General features: G+C 37.4%; 1 protein-coding gene across 2 annotated transcripts; it reads right to left on the bottom strand.

The window, feature by feature from the left end:
* Positions 1-3,432: 3,432 nt before the first annotated feature.
* On the bottom strand, positions 3,433-18,227 carry LOC142344046 (uncharacterized). Of its 2 annotated transcripts, XM_075395517.1 has the most exons (7): positions 17,879-18,227; positions 12,916-13,214; positions 12,450-12,614; positions 11,423-11,551; positions 5,776-6,019; positions 5,293-5,409; positions 3,433-3,872 (listed from the first exon to the last, which is right to left on the bottom strand). In XM_075395517.1, the coding sequence occupies exons 2-7, from the start codon at positions 13,205-13,207 to the stop codon at positions 3,434-3,436; spliced, it is 1,386 nt and encodes a 461-aa protein (XP_075251632.1). In that variant the 5' UTR covers positions 13,208-13,214; positions 17,879-18,227; the 3' UTR covers position 3,433. The 2 variants fall into 2 exon arrangements, with proteins under 2 accessions (XP_075251632.1, XP_075251631.1); XM_075395516.1 differs by lacking the exon at positions 17,879-18,227 and having other exon boundaries at positions 12,916-14,500.
* Positions 18,228-22,420: the final 4,193 nt, after the last annotated feature.

Here is a 22,420-nt window from a genome sequence, read left to right as displayed (position 1 = left end):
AATGATTTTGTAAACCACAGTTATTGCAAGTCTTGGCTCTCTCAATACACTTGACTTTATGATTTGCTGACCAAGTTAAACCACAGTTTCTGCAGAGTTGATTTGGTGGTCGAGTAAAACTAGATGTAGTTGGCCGTTGACTCGGTGGTCGAGAAGGTCGTTGAGAAATTACTGCGTTAACCTGTGGAGCAGGTTGCGAGTTTGTAATTTGTAGTTGATTTCTTTGACCTAATTCCATATTTATGGCCAAACGTAATGCCTGAGCTGGTTCTAGAGTTTCTCGCAGCAATTCCCTTTGGATTTCCGGTTCTAACATGTTCGCAATAAATAAATCTCTGATAAGAGTATCTTCTTGACTCCAGAGTTCACAATTTTCAGAAAGTTCTTTCAATTTTCCAAAGAAATGTTCGATAGGTATTCCTCTTGTCTGTTTTGTAGTGAGAAGTACGTACCTATCAAATGTGATATTGCGCTGACGAATAAATGCTGATTCCATGATTGTCCAAAGTTCTGCTGTTGTTAGATTGTCCATCTTGAGGTGTGGGTTTCTGCTACAAACAATTCGACGTCCTTCGGTGCCCAAACTGAGATATAGCATTGACACAGTCTTTCGATCAGCCTGTGCCCATGGTTTATCTCCACACATTACTCCTATCTCCAGTTGTCTCTGACACCGATTCTCCCAGTTCATTTTTGATTGAGCGTTCCTCGCCAATCTTTCCCTCTCCGATTGTGCCGATGATCCTGTTATCGTATCCTCATAGATAGGTTCAAGTGGTAGTTGTACTGTTTTGGGTTTTGGTTCCAACAAAGTGTCTAGTGTAATGTTTTCCTTCGCAAGAAAAGCTAACTTGGCCTGCATCTGCCACTTTTCCCATTTCAACGGAGGGCCTGCACTAGGTTTATCCCAAAATGGCTCAATGCCGAGTGAGGTCCGCTTCTGAGTTGCTGGCTGCGCCATGTCGTACGCAAATGAGATTGCGTACTTAATCTTGAGTCGCGAGTGACGATTATGTTTTATATCCTATTTGCGCGACGAGTGCGCTTTACACAATTTCTAAATGAATCCGCTTAGCGAATCGCTTGGTAATTACTTGTCTACTTTACTTGATTAGTAAGACAGTTAATGAAGAATAAGTTAAATTAGGCAACTGTTCGCGAAGTGCAAAACTAAAAGAGTGAGTATTAAGGCAACTGGTATTACAGAAGTCACAACAAATATGAACAATAATTTCCCGCTACGGGAGATGGGAATAACAGACTAGCATGTGAAATAACATTGACTTATACACATGCCCTTCAGGAATAAGTACACTAAATTAAATTAAGTACATCGTATAATAAATTTACTGCACTAAATTAATTTATGATGTATGACAACGTCAATGGATGTTGTTATATAACACTATAACCACAAATAAAAGAAAAAATGCAAACTTCGGCGCTTATTTAATTTGACCTTTAGCAGTGAACTACTGTCACTTGAGCTCAGCAGCTGACACTTGTAAATGAGACAAAAATAAAATAGATCGCGCGAAATCAAAAAATCCAGAACCTAAAAGTCACTCGAAAATTCAAACTGTCCAGAAAAAAAAATTGCATAGCCAGTAAACTAACGGAAGCGACTCAAAGAATCGTGCAGAAATACTCTTGGCTCACCCTACCTATTTTAGAAGGTAGGGTTAGATTGTCTCTAGCAACATATGGCTAGAAGTAATCAACTTTTAGTTGGAAATATGGGTAGGTGCATGTGTGAGGGGCGGAAAGATAGGTAGTTGGAGGGGGTAAATGGTGGGGGGGGGGGGTAGCTGGGGGTTGGAAGGTAGGTGGGGGTTGGATGGTAGGTGGGGGTACGTATGCTGATTGGGGCAGGGGTTGTATCCTGGGGGTAGATAGGCGCTCAGGCGTTAAAGGTGTAGGGGATGGGAGTAGATGGAGGGTAGGTATGGTGGATAGGTATATGGGATAAGTGGGGGGGGGGCAGATAAGTGTTGGGTAGACAGGGGAGTTAAGGGGCAGGTGTTTGATCTGTAGTTTAGATCGATAGGGGAACTTATATGGGATCAAAAGTTCTCAGGCTAACTATCCATCTTGAGTATTACCAGCAGGTCCTAAATACTATGCAACATAAAATAAGATCAATATTTGAAAACAGAAAACAACATTCAAAAACAGAGCTAAATGTTCGGAAAGATAATCCGAAATCCAAATCACGAACAAACTTGCTTCAGCAAAAAATTATGTAATTCCAATAATCCATTTTTTTTCGTATAAATGACTAACACCAAGACAGTATTTGCTTGAAACGCCGTTCGAGAGAAATAATTAATTTATCAAAATACGACATGGTTAACATTTATCTATATTGTGAATCTGATATTAAAAACCCATAATAGAAAAACTGTTAAGTGTTGGTAGTAATTTACTTAGTTTATCCATGCTAGATGGAGAGGTTTCAAGATACTCTAGATTTTGGCTTTAATTATTGATTTTTAATAGCATCAAAAAATTACCGTATTTTTGACGCTATCATAAACAAAGTTTCTTTGGTCTAGAACTAAAGCACACTTATCATAACTCCCGATATAATTTAAACGATACATGAAATTTTATCAAATATAATTGGCTTCATTTTTCATGCTCTTCATCAGGAATAACCAAGATGTTCAAGTATTATTCATCATAAGAAAATAGCGATTCCATCAAAAATTTGACAGCTGATATTTTATTTGAAACAACAATTTTTGGAGAACGTTGGGCGAATTGCTTTGGTAATATCCTGCCGGGGGATCAAGCCATGGCCAGGGGTAGGGTTGGGAGGGCTGGACGACTAGGGGCCCAAATTGGAAGGTCAGGAGGGTGGACGGGGCAGTATGGTGGGGGATGGGTGACCAACTTTTTAGATTAAAAAACACTCTTCACAGCATGAGCGTCTCCTTAAAACAGTGAATACTTAGAGACTAGTACCGCGCCAAGCTCTAAGAGGGCTGCTCTGCCACTTAAGTGACTCCGGGCTCAACCTGTTTGGACGAAAATTTGGGAACGCGAAAAAATCGGATTCAAGACCACAGGACTAATGTAATTGCTAAAAGTTTCGTTCGAGAGCAAATTATGAACTTATTAATTGGGAACATGCGATAACCAAAATATAACTGGAAGAAACATGGTTTGCACGGCGGATCCAATTTCGCTTAATCTGTTTCCATGATTACAAGAAATTTTTGCACAGTTCGTTCTTCATCCATGAGCGCGTTGGATCTTGATCCCATCAAAAAATTCCAGCTTCGCTCCAAATTGCTGCAATTTCTACTACTAATGAGTCTAGTACACAAGATGTCTAGTTACACAAGATGTGTAAGCCTACAAAATTTTAATTATATAAACCATTTATATCATTTCATATAGTTAAATTTCATCGAGTAGTATGCAATATTCATTTAAGATCTAATATGTCTCTCATCATAAGAGTTCGCTTCGGCACTTTATTGGCAGCTGTAGAAACTACTTCACTTTCTATTTTCCTCTTTAGATCGTTTTTCAGGTTTTGATTACTTTTCAAATTCTCCTCCTTAATGTTTTCCTTCTTGTCTGTACAGTTCAGTTGGTCGTGAACAACATTGCTGGCAACGTTGTAACTGCGGAAGTCAGGCATCAACCTCGCGCTTGAGTTGGTGTTGTAAGCAGGTGAGGGGAAGTTAGCCAGTCTTGGGAGGGGTAAGGAGTAGGGTTCACATGTAAATTGCTGGATTGGAGGGGGAGGTGGATAGGGCACGGGCATTTGTTGGGAAAGAAGCACCATTTTTGTGAAGTTGAATTTGTATGTGAATCTCTTGCCTTTGATTTTCTTGAGAATTTGTTTATTGTAGTAGTACCTGAAACCAGCAATAAAAAAATTAATGCCATATATTTTTGCAAACTAACCCTTCGGCTAATTTCTCACGCAAATGAAAAGCGAAGTTTCCACGTTAGAATGAACAGTTATTATTTTGTGATTCTTGTTATCATTATTGCAAATTAATCCATATTTATTTCACAAAAATGATATCTAATCCGCTTCGAACCTCAATGTTTTTATCATCTATCTCCGCTTACAAATCATGTCTTATATAGCACATTACTGTTTCTAAAAACATAGCCGGCAGATTGCCGGAAAATAGCCGCGATAGACGCTTGTGGCCTTCCATGAATTGAAACAAGCAAAGGAATAAGATCGGACACCAGTCCTTTAATAGACCACTAGACTTCTTAGGTTATATTCGGACTGTCAATTTTATGACATACGGTCTATAAGGAAAAAGCCCTAAAAGAGCTTTTCAAAATTGATATTCAAAATCAAAAACTCAAGACTCATAATCAAGTATTAGGGCATATAAGTTTGGCACTACTTAGATGCACACTATTAACTAATAAAGGTTCATAAAAATTAAAGTTCCATAAGTGAGTTCAGAAGTCATTTTTTAGTGAGGAAAGTCACGCAATTGACCTAAAAGCAGAAATGACGTCACGTACACAAAGTGTAACTGCGAAGCAGTAGAAGTCACTGAAATCATTGAAAAAGTCAATTCCAAGAAGTCAGGTCGTAAGAATAATCGATGGAGACGACGAATTAAAAAAACAGAACAGGACAAGTCCTGACGTACAATTCAAAGAACTTTCATTGACTTAACAGAAAACTAGACCTAGAACGGACTATGAATGGATTGGGAAAACCATTTAGAAAAAAATCCGACCAAAAAATCGAAAAAACAGTAAAAATCAAAGTGAAATTGCCGCATGTGAACAAAAAACCACTAGCGAGAAAGCGAATTTTTGTTCAAAAACCGTTTTCTCACTCTACTTTAAATTTAGAGCGCAAAAATTTCACGCCGCAAAACCACTCGCTTTTTCGCTCCACTTCCTGTTTCGGCGTGACCAAAATCCCTACTCCAATTTGACTTCAAAAATCATGAAAATGTGTGAACATATCTTAAAAAAAGACAGCGCCCCACTACAATTCAAATTCTGTGAATTGTAAAAAATTCTTTGAATTGTAAAAAAACCACGATGTCCCCAATAATAGCCGCTATCGCTTCGCGGCTATTAAAACAAGCACGTGCGCCCGGAGGGCGTAAAAGTTTTATGCCCACTAAGCTGGGAGCCGAAACAGAATATTTTCTAAGATGATGATGAAACCAAATGATGTTCAGGTTGCTTCTCATAAATTTTTCGAACCGAACTTCGGTAGTTGAGGCATTGGAGATTTAGCTGAAAAAGTATAAATGGCCGAGATAATCGGTTTTCGGGATGACTAGCCTGAGTGCCCTGGATAACTTGTCGTAGTTCATCTGTGGCTTGCACTTCCTCTCCCCCCACAGTCTGGCTACCTCGTCTGGATCTTTGATCACAAATTCACCCATGTCACCTTGCCACCTGTCGAATGCACCAGCAATTATTCATCATAGAGAGAATGTGAACATTGAGAGAATGTGAAAACGGAATGAATGAACTGAGCAAATTAGCTGACTAATGATGCAGGACTAAATTGTTAATGTTGATTTCATGCCTCGGGTACAGGGTTCGATACTCTTTACATCTTTGAAAAAAAAGTTTGATAAAAATTAGCCTCGGGTACAGGGTTCGATACTCTTTACATCCTTGAAAAAAAAGTTTGATAAAAATTAGCTTTGAACTCACTTGACTAGCAACCGAATGATACCGCTCATCGCTAGTTCATGTCTATAGCAGTTCTCAACGGCTTCAAACCCTTTGTCATAAGTTAATACACAGTTAACGAACCTGATAATATTGCGATAACTCTTTTCACTGACGGGCGACCCTGGAACTCCTGACCCGGTTTGAGGAGAGGAGGCAGAACTATTGAGAAGTTCAAGCAGGAAGTGCCAGAGTTGGATCTGTCTGGATCCAGGACAGCTCTCTGGTTTGTATGCCCACTCTGGACATGTAGTCAGCGCAGCCGCAGCAGCTGCTGCTGGAGACACAACAGACAGACCAGCCCCAGCTCCAACTCCACAGGCCACGACTAAAAGAAATAAGTGATTCGCTAACCCGATCATTCGCACATCAGTTAAAGACCTGTCACGACAGGAACCCTAATTTTGTAACCATAGAACGCAGTTTACATTTCAGTTTTCTCTGCATAAAAAATTCCAAAAAGAGATTATTCATTAACTAGAGTTTTGTTTGACTTTTTGTTGAGAACCTCCGTAAACAAACCTTCAAAGCTGAAGAACTTTTGCTCAACCAAATTGATTGCTCTCCAATTTCTATTAAATTATTGTTCTCTAAGAAGTAGCACGCCCACTCGAATAGCTTCCTCCCAAAAACTGTAACTAACATTGCGTTTTCTTCTATTTGGATTATTGGGTTACAATATGACATATAAAGCAGTACAACAGAATGCTGTAAAATCAGAATTAAGGCCAAATACTTTCGGAGCTCTGTTTGGTTGATTAAAAAGAATATTTTTGCAGAGCATTTTTTGCGGAAAACACATAGACTATGGTAACGAAAGTAAATCTATGGTCCCAAAGTAAATCTTCGACCCATCAGTGTTTAGTCACCCCACATAAGGGTTTGGCGACGGAGAGGCCAAGAGGAACGGAACTTAATAAAAGTGGTATCCTCTCAAAGCGCTTGAACAATTGAAACAATGATCTGCACATAATATTTCGACCCCGCCCCTCAACCTTATTGACTTAATTGTGTACCAAATAAAGTGGAGACAGGACACTTTCAAAAATTTGCCTAATTTTCAAAAAAAAATGACGATTGAAAAAATAACGCATTGCCGCATTAGAGAGCTGATCAGACCTAGCATTAGTAAGAAACCGAAACAATTTACATGCAAAATTAAACAAAAACAAGCATTAACTTCGGCAGAAACTCAATCTATTTCTCAAAAACACTTAGCGACAAAAAGTTTTCATCCAGTAAAATTCAAACTAAAAAACAACAATCGCTCAGTAGAAAGCAGATGGGTCCTTCCTTAATGAGACCAGGCATGATGTCTGAAAAAAGAACAAAGAATTCAAAGTTCAAAAGTCCATTGAATTTTTTGAACCCAACAAATTTAAATGATCGACTTATATACAAGATTCAAAAACAAAAAGCCCAAAAAAAAGTTTCTCAAGCCCTTAAAAACATAAGCGAATTTCTTAGAACATTATATAAGCTTGATATGGGCACTTTTTGATTGGACCTGAAATTATTGTGAAAATGTGGCAAGACTTCAAAAATGAATCCTAAATATAAAAAATATCCAATTATCAGAAACATTTAAACGAAAACTGGTTGTATCAAAGAGACAAAAAGCAATTTCAATTAAATGAACGCCTTAAATACGTTCACTCCTACCTAAATAGGGAACAATTTATTGTGAAAATTAGTGATAATGTGACAAGGCTTCAAAAAACCACTTGAACATATGAACAAACATTCAAAGATTAAGTTTTCAAAAACTTGTAGTTTGAACTAGCCATAAAACCAATAGCTTGAACAGAAAGCCGCTCAACAGCTTAGATTTCTTTTCACTAAAACAAAGTTCTCTCGTCAATAGTGACATCAAGCTACAATTTGACAAAAACAAGGTTGATTTTTTTTTGAAAAAAAGTTTTACAATCATAACAGCCGGTACGTATCGACTCGAAGCATTAAATAGGCTCTCTTATAGGAATTTATTCACTTTTTTAAACAATCTTTTATTCTTCTTTAGGAAGCCAATTTTACTTGTGTTTAGTGAGACTAAGGAATAATGTTACAAAAAGTGCAGCATGTGCAAGCAAATCTGATAATACGATAACATAGTGTCCAAGCCATAAAAAACATGACCCAAAGTTTATGTCCAAAGTTTGTCTTAAAACAAAGTATATGTCCAGTGAGCCACGTTTTAACGTAAATGGCCTCCGTTATTATAGGAACGTGATATAAAAGTTGTTTGTACTTGTCATGGAAAAAACAGCAATGCGAATCATTTTGATTGTAAAAATCCACGATGAGACCGAAATCAGCCTTTACATTGCTATGCCTCTGCTAAAAAGACAAATTTGGACCAAATGTTTTTGTAATACATCAATTAAAACAACAATTTTTGTTCAACAAAAATTTTAAAGCAAAAAAAAATTACGCTTGAAGTGATCAAAATCACTTCATATCACACCAACGTTCACAAAACTTTAAACCTAAATCAATCAAAAAATTTAAAACAAATAATTTAACATTCTGTGCTGGAAGGGCTTTCCGATGATACCACTCATAACTCTAAACGCATGATGACACGTCGATCGGCCAAAAATGACTGCACAGAAAGGAATACCAAGTTGAGCTTATGGTTCCTCCCCCACTAAGGTTGGGTTAGAACAGTAGGATGTAAGAATAATGGAACATTGCAGTATCAAAACAAAAGAAAGAGGAACGAAAAGGTTAAATTGTTTTTCATTAATTCATTTTTAGTTCGTCTTAAACAATGTTTTGTAAATTTTCAATCTTGAAAAACTCAAATCATACTTGTGACAAAAGGTCCTTATTAACAGTAGACAACATTAGCAGCTGCAAATACTTTCGCTTATGGGATTGAAGATCGTTCAATTTATTTGAAATTAACTTCAGGAATGCAACCTCGCACGTTGTTTTCGCAATTTGTCGAAAATCAAACTTATCTAAATTCAATCGGAATCATCGTCTTTTCATCATAACAATTGCAATTCATAAATATCAGTCAATGCATTTTGCAGGATTTTCGAAGGCTCATTAGAACCAAAGAACAAATCTCCTGCTTTCCGTTCAATTCTCCTGCTTTCAATTCTCCTGCTTTCCGTTCAATTATCTAAAATTACTGGATATGCCACCGTTCACATACAAGCAGATTGTTCGCTTAGGTCTTAATAGAATCAGTTGAGCAGCAAGATGACTCCGTAGTTTGAAATATAGTAGAGAAACGATAAAGAATTATAAACTGAATTCAACAAAGAATTCCATCCATAGTTTTTTTGGATGTTTCCCGTTTGCTCCGCTAGTTTAGTGGGTGCATATTATTTGCACCCCCCAGACGCATCTTCTATATTTTTACAATGATTTACTAAGTAACGGTAGGTGCTCTGTAGTTGGGGGTGCATAACGTACTGGGGGCACAAATGGGCAAAGATCCAATTTTTCTAGAAGAACCGTGTTCTACGCAAATTAGGCAACAAGTAGTTATCAGGTAGAACACATTTCTAGTAGAAGAACAAAACAGCCAAAGTTCAAATACACGGTTCTATTTTTGGAATCGACTAAGTTTAACCAATTGAACCTATCAGACGAAATCATTGTAAAAGTTCATAACAAGCCTTTGATAATAGTCATTTTGAAGAATATGCAGAATAACTAAAAGAGGAACGCCAAATAAAGCAACAAAATTAAAATATCACTTAATTTGTGCAAGAAACGGTGTCGAAGCCGTTAAAACAAAACCCTTTTCACTAAAAACATTAAATATATTCGGTGACGCCTTCTTGCTACAGCAAAGGGACCATTAATCTGATAATGAGAAAAAATGACAAAAAAACCACAAAGATGGACAACTATCCATAACTTGCAAAACTTCTTTGAAAAAACGTATTATAAAGGTCATAAAACAATTAGCTAAAATATAAAACTGCAGAAAGCTTGAACTTCAAAGAGCATAAGACGTCTCTACTGAAACTAAGCTTAATCCATTGACTTCTTTGCAACCAAATGTCTCCTTAAATTTTAACAAAATGCAGCCAATTGTGGTCCTATTACTGAAACTTTTACAATACGTCGTCTCGTTTTCATTTGAACATCAAGGAGCACTCTTTAGGACTACATAAAAAAACAAAAAGAACCACAAATATTTACCAGTATAAAATTCGCACACAAACTTGATGAAAACACGGATTGTCAACAAGAACACCATCGGTCACAACATCAGTCAAACAATAGAAAAAATAATTTTGGTTCACCAAAAATGATGGGATCTGTCACTAATAATACCAAGTTACACGCTTACAAAAAGAAAACAAAAACAACTAAGTACAGAAATACAATTATGAGTTAAGAAATTGTTTTAAAACAAAAAAAAAACAGCTGGCTATGAATTGAAATCATTAAATAGATTTATTTACAACTCCATAGAAAAGTACGGAGACCTGTTATTATGCAGAATATAAAACTAAAAAACGAACAAACAACAGGCAAAAACGACAATTATATTTGGCAGGTAACGGTGTTGAAGACTTTAAAACTCAGCGCTTATCACTCAAAAACTTACATATGTTGTATAGCGCATTACCTCAACGACAAAGCTAGCTGCTGTTATGGTGACATTTCACGACAACAACGAAGAAACTCAAGAATAAACAAATATCAAAAAAAGCTTTTGCAAAACATCGTAGTATCAAAGACACGGATACATTAATTGAAACTTAAAACGGCTGAAGATTCAGGTTTAATTTACTGGATATAAGTGGTTGACGAATTTCACTGAGACTCAACTATAAGTTGACAAAAATAAGAACAAAATCGCACGTTCAACTCATAAGAACGATTAGGTATCAACTGAAAGCATTAAATAGTTTAACTGGTAGCACTCAAGGAAACCAATTCGATCTTCGATTAGCGAGACTAAATCATGAGGCTGCAATAAGAACAACAAATGCAGGTAAAACACAAGAAATCTGTTAAAGTTTAAGAAAAAAAAATGTCGCAGCTATAAAATCATAAGCTTATCTCTGACAACTTTAAATTATCTTTACTCGGCCTCATTTGCACACAAACAAGATGGGTGGATCATTCTGTTGGGTAAACAAAATAAAAAATATAGAGAATGCAAAATTATTTCAAAGAGACAGTGCCCCAATACAATGCCAATAATTTTAAGTACAAAAATCCGGTATCAGACCAAAACTAGTCCTGCTATTGCTAAGAACATGCATTTTTTTTTACAAATGTTAGCTATGTACAAAATTTGGCAACGAAAAATTTTAATAAATGGAAAATAAAGGATGCTTTTCGATAAGTATCGACCTAACTTAGCGGAAAACCACCAGAATTTTAATTCCAAAACACTTGTAGGAAAAAACTATCGCTCTTTTTAGTTTAGGAAAATTACGTCAGCAGTTTCTAGGTCTGTAATTCCGGCATATTTAAAAAAAGTGAGCGAAAGAAACATATTTGATGCGTTTATAGGAAGCAGAAAATTGCGCTCACATTTCCCCAACCTGTGGAGGGAGGACACTAGCAAAAATTAAAAACAGCTAAGAAGAAAAAATTTTTGCCATATTGTTTGAGTTAAACTTTTCAGAAATTGCTTTTAACTCCCAGCTCATTGCCAGTTTTTGGTCCAAAGCATCTCATAGTTCTTTCGATTTGAAAACAGCACTACAGTTGATAGTTTTTTTTGTTGAGTTAATGGGTTTCTACAAACCTGGGCTGGTGGGTGTTGATGTGAGGGGCAGCTGGAGTGCGAGGGAAGAGGCAGCAGCTGCGTTCACAGCAGATGCAGCCAATTGAGAGAAAGGAGGCAGTGGTTGTTGCTGCTGTTGTAGTCGTGCACCTGGAGAGAAGTAAACCTATACAACTTATAATCTATCGTTTGAATTTGCTCCCTGAATTTTTTAGGAGTGATGATACATTTTGGGACTTATTTATGAAATTCATTTCTGGATTTCACTAGGGGACATTTTTTTGAAACAGCTTCCAAATTCGCATTCGACATAGTAGCAATCGCAGCAAAAAAAACTCACAAAAAACGATGTTTACAAACAGTACAATAATTTTTTGCGAGGATACTTTCATCAAGGATGGCATTAATCGCTGAGAAAACAATAACTTGCTAAAATGTTTCGATTTTTCGTACTTTCTTCTGAAAGTGGTTTTGTCTATTCCGTGAAAACATTAATGTGCACAAAAATTATTCCCATCGCCCTTACGTCCTTTTTAGCTCAAAAAACAAAATTTGGAAATTCTGTGTTGGGTTAATTTATTAAAATTTAAACAAATAACGTCATACTTTTCATTTTCGTTAACATAATAATAACAGTTGTTCATGAAGTGCTTCAGGAGCAACACTAATTATTCGCGAAGCCGCTAATCATCAAATTAACCACCCAAATATACAACAATAAAAGTGTTAAATGATATCTAATTGATCACTAAGTTGAAGGCACCGAATTGAATAACAGCCGAGACGAAATTTGGATAATTTGACGGCCATATCTGAAATCTTACTATGATCCGGTTAATTGTCCCTGTGGTTTGGCTGAATTTTTTTTTTTGTGTTATTATTTAAAAATTGATGCAAACGCACACGGTCTACAAACACACAACCCGATGTCTATCTTGCAAAGTTCTTGCAAGATAAGCATTCGGATCTTGCAAGATTCGCACTTGCAGGAATCTTGCTCTAATTTGTAAGATTAGTGTCGGAGTTGGACTAGAAGGGTTCTTCTCACCATGTAGTGAAGTGGTGTGACTGGTGTGAAGGTGAGAAAGAGCAGCTGTGTTGGGAATAGATTGGGTGTGGTGGTGGGGGTGGTGATTGCTGTAGTGAAGAAAAGTGCTCTTCGGAATGGCGATTGCTGGCGGTCCAAACGGTGCAGGACTCATACTACTGTTCTCTGCGACACAATATACCAAGTATTAATTGAGAAAAGTCAACAAGTCACGCAATTGTGAATTATAAGCATGAAGATTGAGGGCCGATATATGATTGGAAAAGTTTGAAAAACTGCATGTAGAGCAAAAAAAGAAACTAGATTGCACCTAACATATTTATTACACTTTACCCCCCCCCCTCCCAGATGCTTTTTATGACTGCCTGTTGCGAATTACTTGTTGTTATTTAGAGCGTTACTATTCGTAATCGTTGTATATGCCCTGCCCATCTAGGTGGGGATGAGAAACACTTGAAAATCTTACCTGAAACGGGCGACACGATACTTTTGTCAGGGTGACATTGGATGCTATTGCGCATAACGACAGAAGAGGCCGCGTAATTCCCACCCCCACACACAGCCAGGGTATCCAGTCTTTTAGGACTGAACAGGTGGTCTGGACTCGCCAATAATTGGGCAGCAGTACCACATTTTGCTAACTCACTGCTGGGTGTAGTTGGGTTGTTAAACATGTTGCCAAAACTGATCATTTTTGTTCGGTGGTGGTGATGATGCATTAATAACGGTGACTGCTCACTTTGGGCGTAATAAGTCATTGTTGCCCTAAACGCGTTTCGTTGTTGAACTGATTCTTTATTGCAATGAGTATTTAATGCCTCGGGTAGGATTATATGGAGTTAATCAGATTTCAGTTGACACGTGATGGAGGATCAAGAATAGAATTGATCAAACAAACAACTTGTTGGAGCAGTAGTTCTCTTGTCGATAATAGGGGTTCCGACACTTCTCGAGAATTTAAATTATTGTTACAGTAACAAAACTTCATAAGCAAATTCAGATTAATTTTTTCAGAATACTGGATCTGTTTTTAACCAATATTGAACCGAAAAAATCATGAGGAAAACATTTTTTATTAAATTTAAAAACCGATTTGTACAGAATTAATGATTTCTTGTTGGTTACACTGACCGGGTAAAGATAGTAAACAAAGTAAAAGTAGATAGAACAGAGTTAAGAAGAGGAGACTTGGATTTGGTCTGCTGCAGAGTTGTTCGGAAGCTAGCCGACAGAGAAGAATAATAAGGAAGACAGTTCCAGGCTAATCTCGTCTCTCTCTATTGACTGCAGGCAAGCAAACAACCATTCATTCATTCAATCATTTGTTCAGAGGAGTTGCTCTCTCTAGTACTCTCTAGCTAATATAAAAAGTACATACAATCTCTGCTACTGGTTGGAATGAGAGATCACTGGCTATGCTGGTAGGTCATTGGCTAGTGGTCAGGCAGGTACCCAGACGTCAGTTAGAGTGGCTATTCTGGCTCTGGATAGAATGGAAGAGGAGGGCCAAGTGAGCTCAGATTGGAGCAGGAGTAGTAGTAGTAATAACGATATCCGACGAGGTCCTCAGTACAATAGCCGCATTAATTCCCCCTATTATTATCTCAACTACTCTCTCTTAAGTTGAACAAGCCGGTGAAACTGTCAATTAAGCTCCCAAATCCCGCTCCGGATTGGGATAGTGGAGGCTTCCAGTGGATTTGGGGATAGGGATAGCTGTGGAAGTCTTTGGGACAAGTGAGCGTTTTGGGAAATGGAGCCGGGCATGTTTGACGTTTTTGGGCAGGTTGGGGATTAGGGGAGACAATATTTTTATTGTTTTAATCAATTGATCAATTCCTTCCATGTGGTGAGGAGCGGATCCCGTTTAGGGCCAGAAGGGGAGGGAAGGAACAACACGCGGGACAAGTTAGCACACCGGATTAGGATCACTTTCTCAATTTAGCCCCAATTATCACTCACACTCTTTCGCCCCCTCTCTCCCCCAGTATCATGCCCTTTGGACCTACCTCACAACTAGCCGACGATACTTTTGTTGATATGAGTTCTTTTGATTTGAGTTGATTTAAGCTATTCTTCCTTAATAAAGTATCTATCTTTTTTGACAATTGGCTTTTTGAGACAATTTATGCTACCATGTTTGATTTTTCTAGATCATTTTGGAAATTCAACGCTTCTCTTTTTTTGTTAAAAAGATTGATGACACCCATCATCGTTATCAGATTAAGCATAAACGTAACCTTCGGCTCAAAGTCTTGCTTAGGGGAAGGGAGGACGAAGGGATAGAGGTCGGGGGCATTTTTATGGCTAACACTTTGTTCCCTGAACTCTTTTCAACAAACTTTTCCTGTTCTAGCTACACCTTCAACTTGTTAAACTATTCAATCACTCAAATAATCTGACCAGCACACATCAGGTAAGTATACAGAAAATTAGCCCTGACACCTAATATAGCCGTCGGCTTATCAATACACATACATTATTGTGATCAGCCATGTCGTTGTACTACTTATACTTGCTTGTATGTTTGTAGTTTCCTTCCAGCAGATATCGCTCACAACCCAATCGGGGGGCTTAAAGTGAGCAGTGATACTGGCGGTGGTGTTCTAATCCCCACGTTTGATTGGCAGTTGAACCAGGTGGCTGACCAGGTGTTTAGGAGAGTGATACGGGTGCATGTGTACAGAGACGCCTAACTGTCGTCTATCAATTAACAAGTGCTAATATATCCCCATCTGGATAAAAGCAGCCTCTCAATTTAATTCCTTAATTCCACTTCAACCAGCGCTGCCTATTACGCCGATCAGCCCAAAAATCGAAGATAGAAGCACAGCTATTTGGAAAAGTTCAGAAAGCCGAGACTCGAAGTTTCTCACAAATCGAACCAAAATAGATATTTGTCAATAACTTCCACAGAAAAAATTTAAAACTTCAAGTTATCACCATAGCAAAAAAGGTTATAAAACACGTAAAAAGCATTAAGCATATTTTGTTCAAAATGTCAAAATCTTTGTAGATATCAGAGACTAGGATTCCAAATCTCGGCTACATAAAACTTCTCCAAACTGACTTATCAAAATGGACAGGAACCCAAGAGAGTCGAGTTATTACCACTACCACCAGCCCAATTACCTTTCCCCTATCAAAGTGTCCAAATGTCACATGAATGGACAACTGCAACAGCAGGAGAGAGGAAGGAAAAGGAAACGACAGACACCCTCAAACCCCAAACTCTAGTCGCCTCATTTTTCAGCCTCGAAACAAATCCAGCCACGATTAAGCCTTTTCAGAGATTTCAGCAAACAAACACTCATCTGAACGCAAAACCAAACTTACAGAAAATTATTTGCATTTATTCTTAAGTTTGTTTCGTATTACTTCATTCAAATCCGAACTTTCTAATGTCATTCTTTTTCTTATTTCTGTATTTAATTTAGACCATAATGTATAGCGTGCCTCGTGAAGTTGAAATAAGTGAACGTTTCAAAAACTCACTGGACAGAGTTCAAAAGTCAAGATTGAATTTAAAAGATTTAAATAAAAAAGATGAAATGGAGATAAAGGGAAAACGTTGGCATCAAAATGACCGCATTGATGCTCAATTGCATTGATTTAGGCTTCTTCGAAGGTTTGATTATTTCAACTTCATAGGACAGACTATACTAGGCAGCATTTTCCCAAAAAATCAAACATCAGTAAATTTATATTGAGTAAATCTACCATTATTCTCATCAACTTTTTTTCGTCGAGCAAAATTGCATTTTTGACAGGATATAGATTTGTTATCTTCATTATGTTTTTACACGCCGAAGATGAAGCTCTAGATCAGCAACAATTTTCCGGAAGTTCATTGCTCATATGTCTTTAATTCATTTGTTCATACGCAGGACGAAAAATGACTACAAACTTTATGTACACAAAAAATGCGGCTTAAAGATTGAATATTAGCACATTTCCTCATTTTATATACTCTGATCATACTTCTGATATTTTTAAGTCCTTCTTCGAAATTCAGGTTTTTAATCGTTTTTATGATGTTATAAGAGCTTATACAGGCCAATAGTAAGATTTACGGATTAACTATGAACCAATTAGTGCACGATTTTCATTTAGGCACTTTTTATTTACGTAAGCTGTCGCCAATTGAGTTCAAGTGCTTGGGGAGCATTGGTGGGAGGGGATTTTTGGCTTCACGGGGCCATTACGGCCTGAACGATGTGCAGGGGTGGGGATTGGAGGGGGTCAACCTCTAAGAACCGCCCTTCACACCATTAGTATAAGTCTCCAACACAGTTCCTGTGAATCACATACTTGGAGACTAGTGAGCTGAAAGGCTCTAAGATAACCTAATGCACGCTGGGCGATACCTGTTTATCCAGTTTTTGAGGACGAAAAATTAAATTGGTCAGACGAAAAGTCGGTCAAGCGAAAAATTGCATTCAAAAAGGGCAACAGGATTAATATAATTGTCACAAACTTCGTTTGAGATCAATTAAAAATTGTGAAGTGCAGAAGAGCAATTAAAATCACGCAAAGCTCAATGTTTCATTTCAGTTCAAAGCATGTAATATTTTAGAAAAACTTCAGCCTCTACAACTTAAAAACTCTTACTGAGTCAAGCAAATTGTGAAAACTGATGCTGCTGAGCGACGCTAGGCACAAAACAAAACTATGGTTTCGCGTTCTTGGAGCTTGATCCATTAATCTCGAAAAAATACAGACGAAAAACCATAATCCAAATTGGTCAATTATTTTTCCAAATAGAGTTTAGCAGAGCAGACTCGTGCACTATGTTTGTAACCTTGCTAATTCAACCCCATTGTAACTTAGGCATTTTCTAATTTCATCTAATTTTTCAAACGACACCACACTTATTTTTCATTTCGGCAGCTTTCAGGTAAATGCTAATGGTTAAAGCAGGTTTTCATAATTTCCTTCAAATCCATTAGAATTTTCCTTTTGATTTCAAGGTTAAGAACTTTCTGGCCATAAACGCACCATAACAGTCATATGACCATTATTTAGCAAGTCTAAAACGAGTCCGTTTTGTCAGTGAAGACTTCATTAGAGATGGTCTCCAATACACAAAATCAGTGCTCAGGCTTCAATTCTGCCGTGTAGTCTTCTTGAAAAAATTGGCGAAAAAAACATTCTTTTATAATTAAGATACAAACGATGTGACTACAGTGTTAAAAACGATCACTATCGACTTACGTTAAATCATATAGTTAGCTCTGGAACATCGACAAAAGAATTACTAGTTAATCTGAACGTCTGTAACTATTTAAATTTGGGAAGCCGTTTACCGTTTTTGTTATTTTTATCTCTCAGTTTAAACAAGGGCAGTAAACAGATGTCAAACGCAATCAAAAGTAGGTATTTATAGGAAAACACGATTACCTTGATTGTGGAAAACAACATAACCTTACCTGGAAGTATTTTTCAGGTATATTTATCGTCTGGTGGAATTTCCAAATCAGCTGTGGGCCAGTCAGAGCCGGGTCTCTAGGCAGTCGGTCGGCAGGAGGCTATTTGGGAAGGAAAAGGAGGGAGGGATTGAGGGTGGGTAGGTTAGGGTGGGATATATTGAGAGGAGCATCAGTTGAGAAGCGACGGGATAGGCGTGGTCCCTTCTACCAGGTGTGTGGTTGTTGTTATTATTGTTGTTGTTGTATTTGAGTCTACCCCACTTTAACTACTCTCTCTCCTACTGCTTTCTCTCTTTCCTCTCTCTCTCAATCAAGGAAGTGACTCCAGATTAAAATTGGGAAGAGAAAAAGGAAAGACGACGGAGGGGGGATTGTGCGGCCGGCGAACAAAATGTTATTATTTATATCTACTTAACAGATTAAATCAACAACTTAGTTATAATACTAATAATCATGACCACCTCTTACTCTCCCCACCTATACAACTTCTCATAGTATGTCTTAACATCGTATCACAGAATGGATTTCATTTAATAACTGAACAATAACCAGCGAGATTAGCCACAAAATTACAGATTTACAGACACAAAAACTTTGTTGTACTTTTATTAAGTGCCTGACAGTTGACGTTGGCAAGAATTCCTGCTTTGAGCGGAAAGTAAACAGACAAACTAGTTAATAAATTTAAAGATAAATAGGTAATAATCATAATCAGCCTAACCTTACAAGTTCCGCCTCTTATTTTCCCAAAAGTCGATCAGCATATAAAATTTTGACACCAAACTGAATGGAATTATGGAATTTACCTAATTTGTCTGTTAATTTTCCTTAATAAGCCGATTAGGACACCAAATGCTTTACAGAAATGATTCGAAGGTTATGAATGCGACACGTTGACTAATGCAGCTGACCTTTCAATTCAAACGACTTTATGCTTTCAAAGAGCGAGAATCTGGCCCGCCTGCCTGCCCACGAACCCCACCTACAATTACCTAATTCTTTGTCAAAGCTAACGCCCACTTTTTAACATCAGTTCAACATCTAGAAATGTCAATCACGCCAAAATCAAGGTCAATTTTAAAGTATTCGATAAGCACTCAGTCAATTTTCAATTTGCACGCCTGCCCGAAACCTAAACTGTATTTAGTCGCAATTGCACCAAAACTTTTTAGCGATTTGCTAGTTCTCAAATAAAGAATCATCTGCATTATCAAAACCCAAATTCACAAAAACCTGAAAGCACAAAGATGTTCATCCGTTGTTAAGAAATCAACCTCATTCAAACAATCGTTTTTTTTTTGAATTTCTTGAGAAATTTGTATCTGTTTCATTGCAAATTCTGGGTACTGCTTAAATAATTTCAATAATTTGAACAGCTAGCTTTAGCATCGATCGAAAAGCTTGAACTCAATTTTATTTCAAGGCTCTTAGAATACTTCTTAGGTAAACACTGTTTAGAAGTAAGTATTAATCAAAATTATTGTCCTCTAGTTGAAATGGAGAGCAGTCCTGTCAGAATTTTTAATGGAACTGTTCCTGCCTGAATAACTTTAGAAAAAATCTTAATAGCTGATACTTTTCAGGGAAATTCTTTTGTTAGGAGCAATAATTTTACGAGTGAATTTTTCTTATAAAAATTTAGTAATTAAAAGTGAATAAACTAAAAATCATAAATCATACCACTGTCAGGTTTAACACAACCGACTATTGCCGGAATAATTTCCACGAGACAAGACTAAACTGATTACAGAAACGTAGTTCTTCAAGTTTTCCATTCTCGTAAATTCGGTATAGCTGGTTGTAGTTAGCTGGCACACTACATTTGATGAAAAACCTAACATAGCCGGTACACAGCCGAAATAGCTGCAAATCAGTATTGCGTGCTTTATAACAGAGATAGAATAGAAACAGTCGAAGAGTTCAGTTCGAGGTGTTGAGGATGTATTGCATTTTCTAAGAACTATGCAGTTTAAAATTATTTCGGAAAAAATTGTCAAGAAAAAACTATTTTGTGAAACTATGTCATTAAAAAGAGTGAATCCTTAATCAAATGCCCTTAAAATTAGTCTTAAAAGTTGTTTCTAGAGGCGCCAAGTTATGATAAACGTACTCACCCCCATTCAGATACCAACCCACTAATTATTCACAACGCCAAAAAAGGGAGCACCAGACGGCGAAACGAAAATGAAAGCAAACCAAAAAATCCACAATGCAGCTACGGCTTACTTTTAGATTCACGGTTGGAATAACTATTGAATAGGTATGTCAAATACTATTCATCCTACACATACATGAGATCAGCTTTGAAAAAAAGTAATCAATCTACAGGATTGAAATATAACCGACTAACGTCGGGCGAATTGCTCTCAAACGACCGGCGGGCGGTTGTCAGCACCTAGCCACTGTTTAGTGAGGTTAGCTTTTGCTTGATTGAAGAGGCGTGAGGCTAGGGTAATAGACGATATTATCACGCCACATAACAGCCGCTGAAGTCAACAAAAGAGTTAAGGAGAGAGAGAGAGAGAGAGAGAGAGAGTGCGAGGTAAAACGTGAGCGATAAAGAGAAGGAAAGAAACGCCAACCAACACACACAGAGAGAGAAAGAGAGAGAGCTAGAAATTTTTTCCATGAGATTCTAGCCTTGTTAGTAACTAAATCATATAAAAAACTGAAAGTGCAAAATTCAGAAGAAAACTTTCCACATTTCGCAGTGACGAAAATATTCAAAGAACATTTTTTGCCTCTGGATTTTTGTCATGTAACCCATCTGCAAGACTTAAAAAGCTTCGTTGGCCAGTATTAATCGTTAAACTCAAAAAAGGACTCAAAAACTGCAAACAAAATGACAAAAATTTCAAAAAAAAAAATTGAAAAAATCATAAGTTTTATTGAAAAATCGATAAAATTTTTGATATTAAAAAGTTCAAAACCATTCTATCGCAATAAAAATTGTTCAGTAACCTATTATCAAAGCCTATACGAGGTTTCTTGGGGCTGGAAGAACTTAGATAATGACAAATTTTGAAAAATTTGAAAAAAAAATTCAAGTTTTCTCCAACAATTGCTAAAAATCGTGATGTTCAAATGTTGAAAAACATTCTATTACCACTAGAAACTATGCAGCAACGTATTATCAAACCCTTCAGGAGGTTGTCTGAACCCTGAGGCTGAATAATCTTGAATAATGAAAATATATGTCAAAAAATTTTAAAAATATAGCAATTTTTGTCAAAAAAATGCTAAAATTCGTGCTGTTTAAATCTTGAAAATGATTCCATTACTTCTAGAAACTACATAGTAACCTATTATTAAACCCTCGAGGAAGTTCCTAGGCTCTCGAGGCTGGATAAACCTAAAAAACGACAAAAACTTTCAAAAACATTGAAAAAATTTGCAAAATTTATCAAAAAAATGCAAAAAATTCGCAGTGTTGAAATGTTGAAACCATTCTATTACCACTAGAAACTATTCAATAACCTATTATCAAATCCTAGAGTGGATTCCTTGACACCTAGGGCTGCTAGGGCTGAAAAAGTTTAAAAAACTGACAAAAATTTTCAAAAATCTTGAAAAAAATTGTAAAAATTAGTATAAATTTGCGTTTTTAGCTAGCGGTTGTTCGTCAGCAGCTAGCCACGGGTGGAAAAGAGGGGTGCCGATGGGGGTGGCGACAGTCGGGTGGGGGGTGGGGGGGCAACAGGGCGGTGGGGGGCAATAGTGGGGGTCAGCAGTGGGGGGGTGGGGGGGTCTTCAACCTCTAAGAACCGCTGTTCACACCATAAGTATAAGACTCTAAAACTGTTTGAGCTGAAACAGAGCTAAAAGGCTCTAAGAGCACTTAATGCCCGCTGGGCGCTACCTGTTTATCCCGTTTTTGAGGACGAAAAGTCAAAAGCGTCAGACGAAAAATTGGTCAAGCGAAAAATCGCATAAAAAAAAGACCGACAGGACTAATATAATTGCAACAAACTTCGTTTGAGAGCAATTAAAAATGAGCTCAAACTTTTGAGCAGATTTCCAACGTTTTTCCATGTCTCGTAAAATAAAAATAACCGACTAACGTCGGGATAAATGCTCTCGAACTACTGGTGACCGGTTGGCTTTGTACATTGTGAGCTTTGTTGGTTTCGAGCGCTCTGTTTTACGAGTGCAATGCTGTGCAGGTATGTTGATTGGGGTTCAGTGTGTTAGTTGGCCGGGGGTGGGGGCGGGGGGGGTGCGTTGGAGGGGAAGGTGAAGAGGGGACCAAAATCTGATAAACACCCCCTCACACCACAAATACATGCAACCTAAAAGTTCCGTTCAGTCGGATACTTAAAGACTAGCAAGCCGTTAGCCTCTAAGAGGATTTAACTTCCTCCGGGCGTCATCTGCTCATTACCCTTAGAGACCACTCAAAGAATCGCGCAATAAAAACTCTTAACTAACCCTACCAATTTCAGAAATGTAAAACATAGCTGGCAGACTGCGAGAAAATAGCCGCAATAGCTTCGTAGGTCTGCAGTCTCAGTTTTTTATTAATTGCCGAGATGTTATATTTTG

This window comes from Convolutriloba macropyga, chromosome 8 (assembly GCF_964194025.1).
Source record: "Convolutriloba macropyga chromosome 8, txConMacr16.3, whole genome shotgun sequence".
NCBI lineage: Eukaryota > Metazoa > Xenacoelomorpha > Acoela > Convolutidae > Convolutriloba > Convolutriloba macropyga.
This window is presented reverse-complemented; position numbering and strand designations above follow the sequence as displayed.

Excerpts from the sequence above, each read along its gene's own strand:
- LOC142344046 (XM_075395517.1), bottom strand. The coding sequence starts at position 13,207 with ATGACTTATTACGCCCAAAGTGAGCAGTCACCGTTATTAATGCATCAT. Across the intron at positions 6,020-11,422 it reads ATCAACACCCACCAGCCCAG|TCGTGGCCTGTGGAGTTGGA; the intron begins GTTTGTAGAAAC and ends TATTTCTTTTAG. Across the intron at positions 5,410-5,775 it reads AGTTATCGCAATATTATCAG|GTGGCAAGGTGACATGGGTG; the intron begins GTTCGTTAACTG and ends TGCATTCGACAG.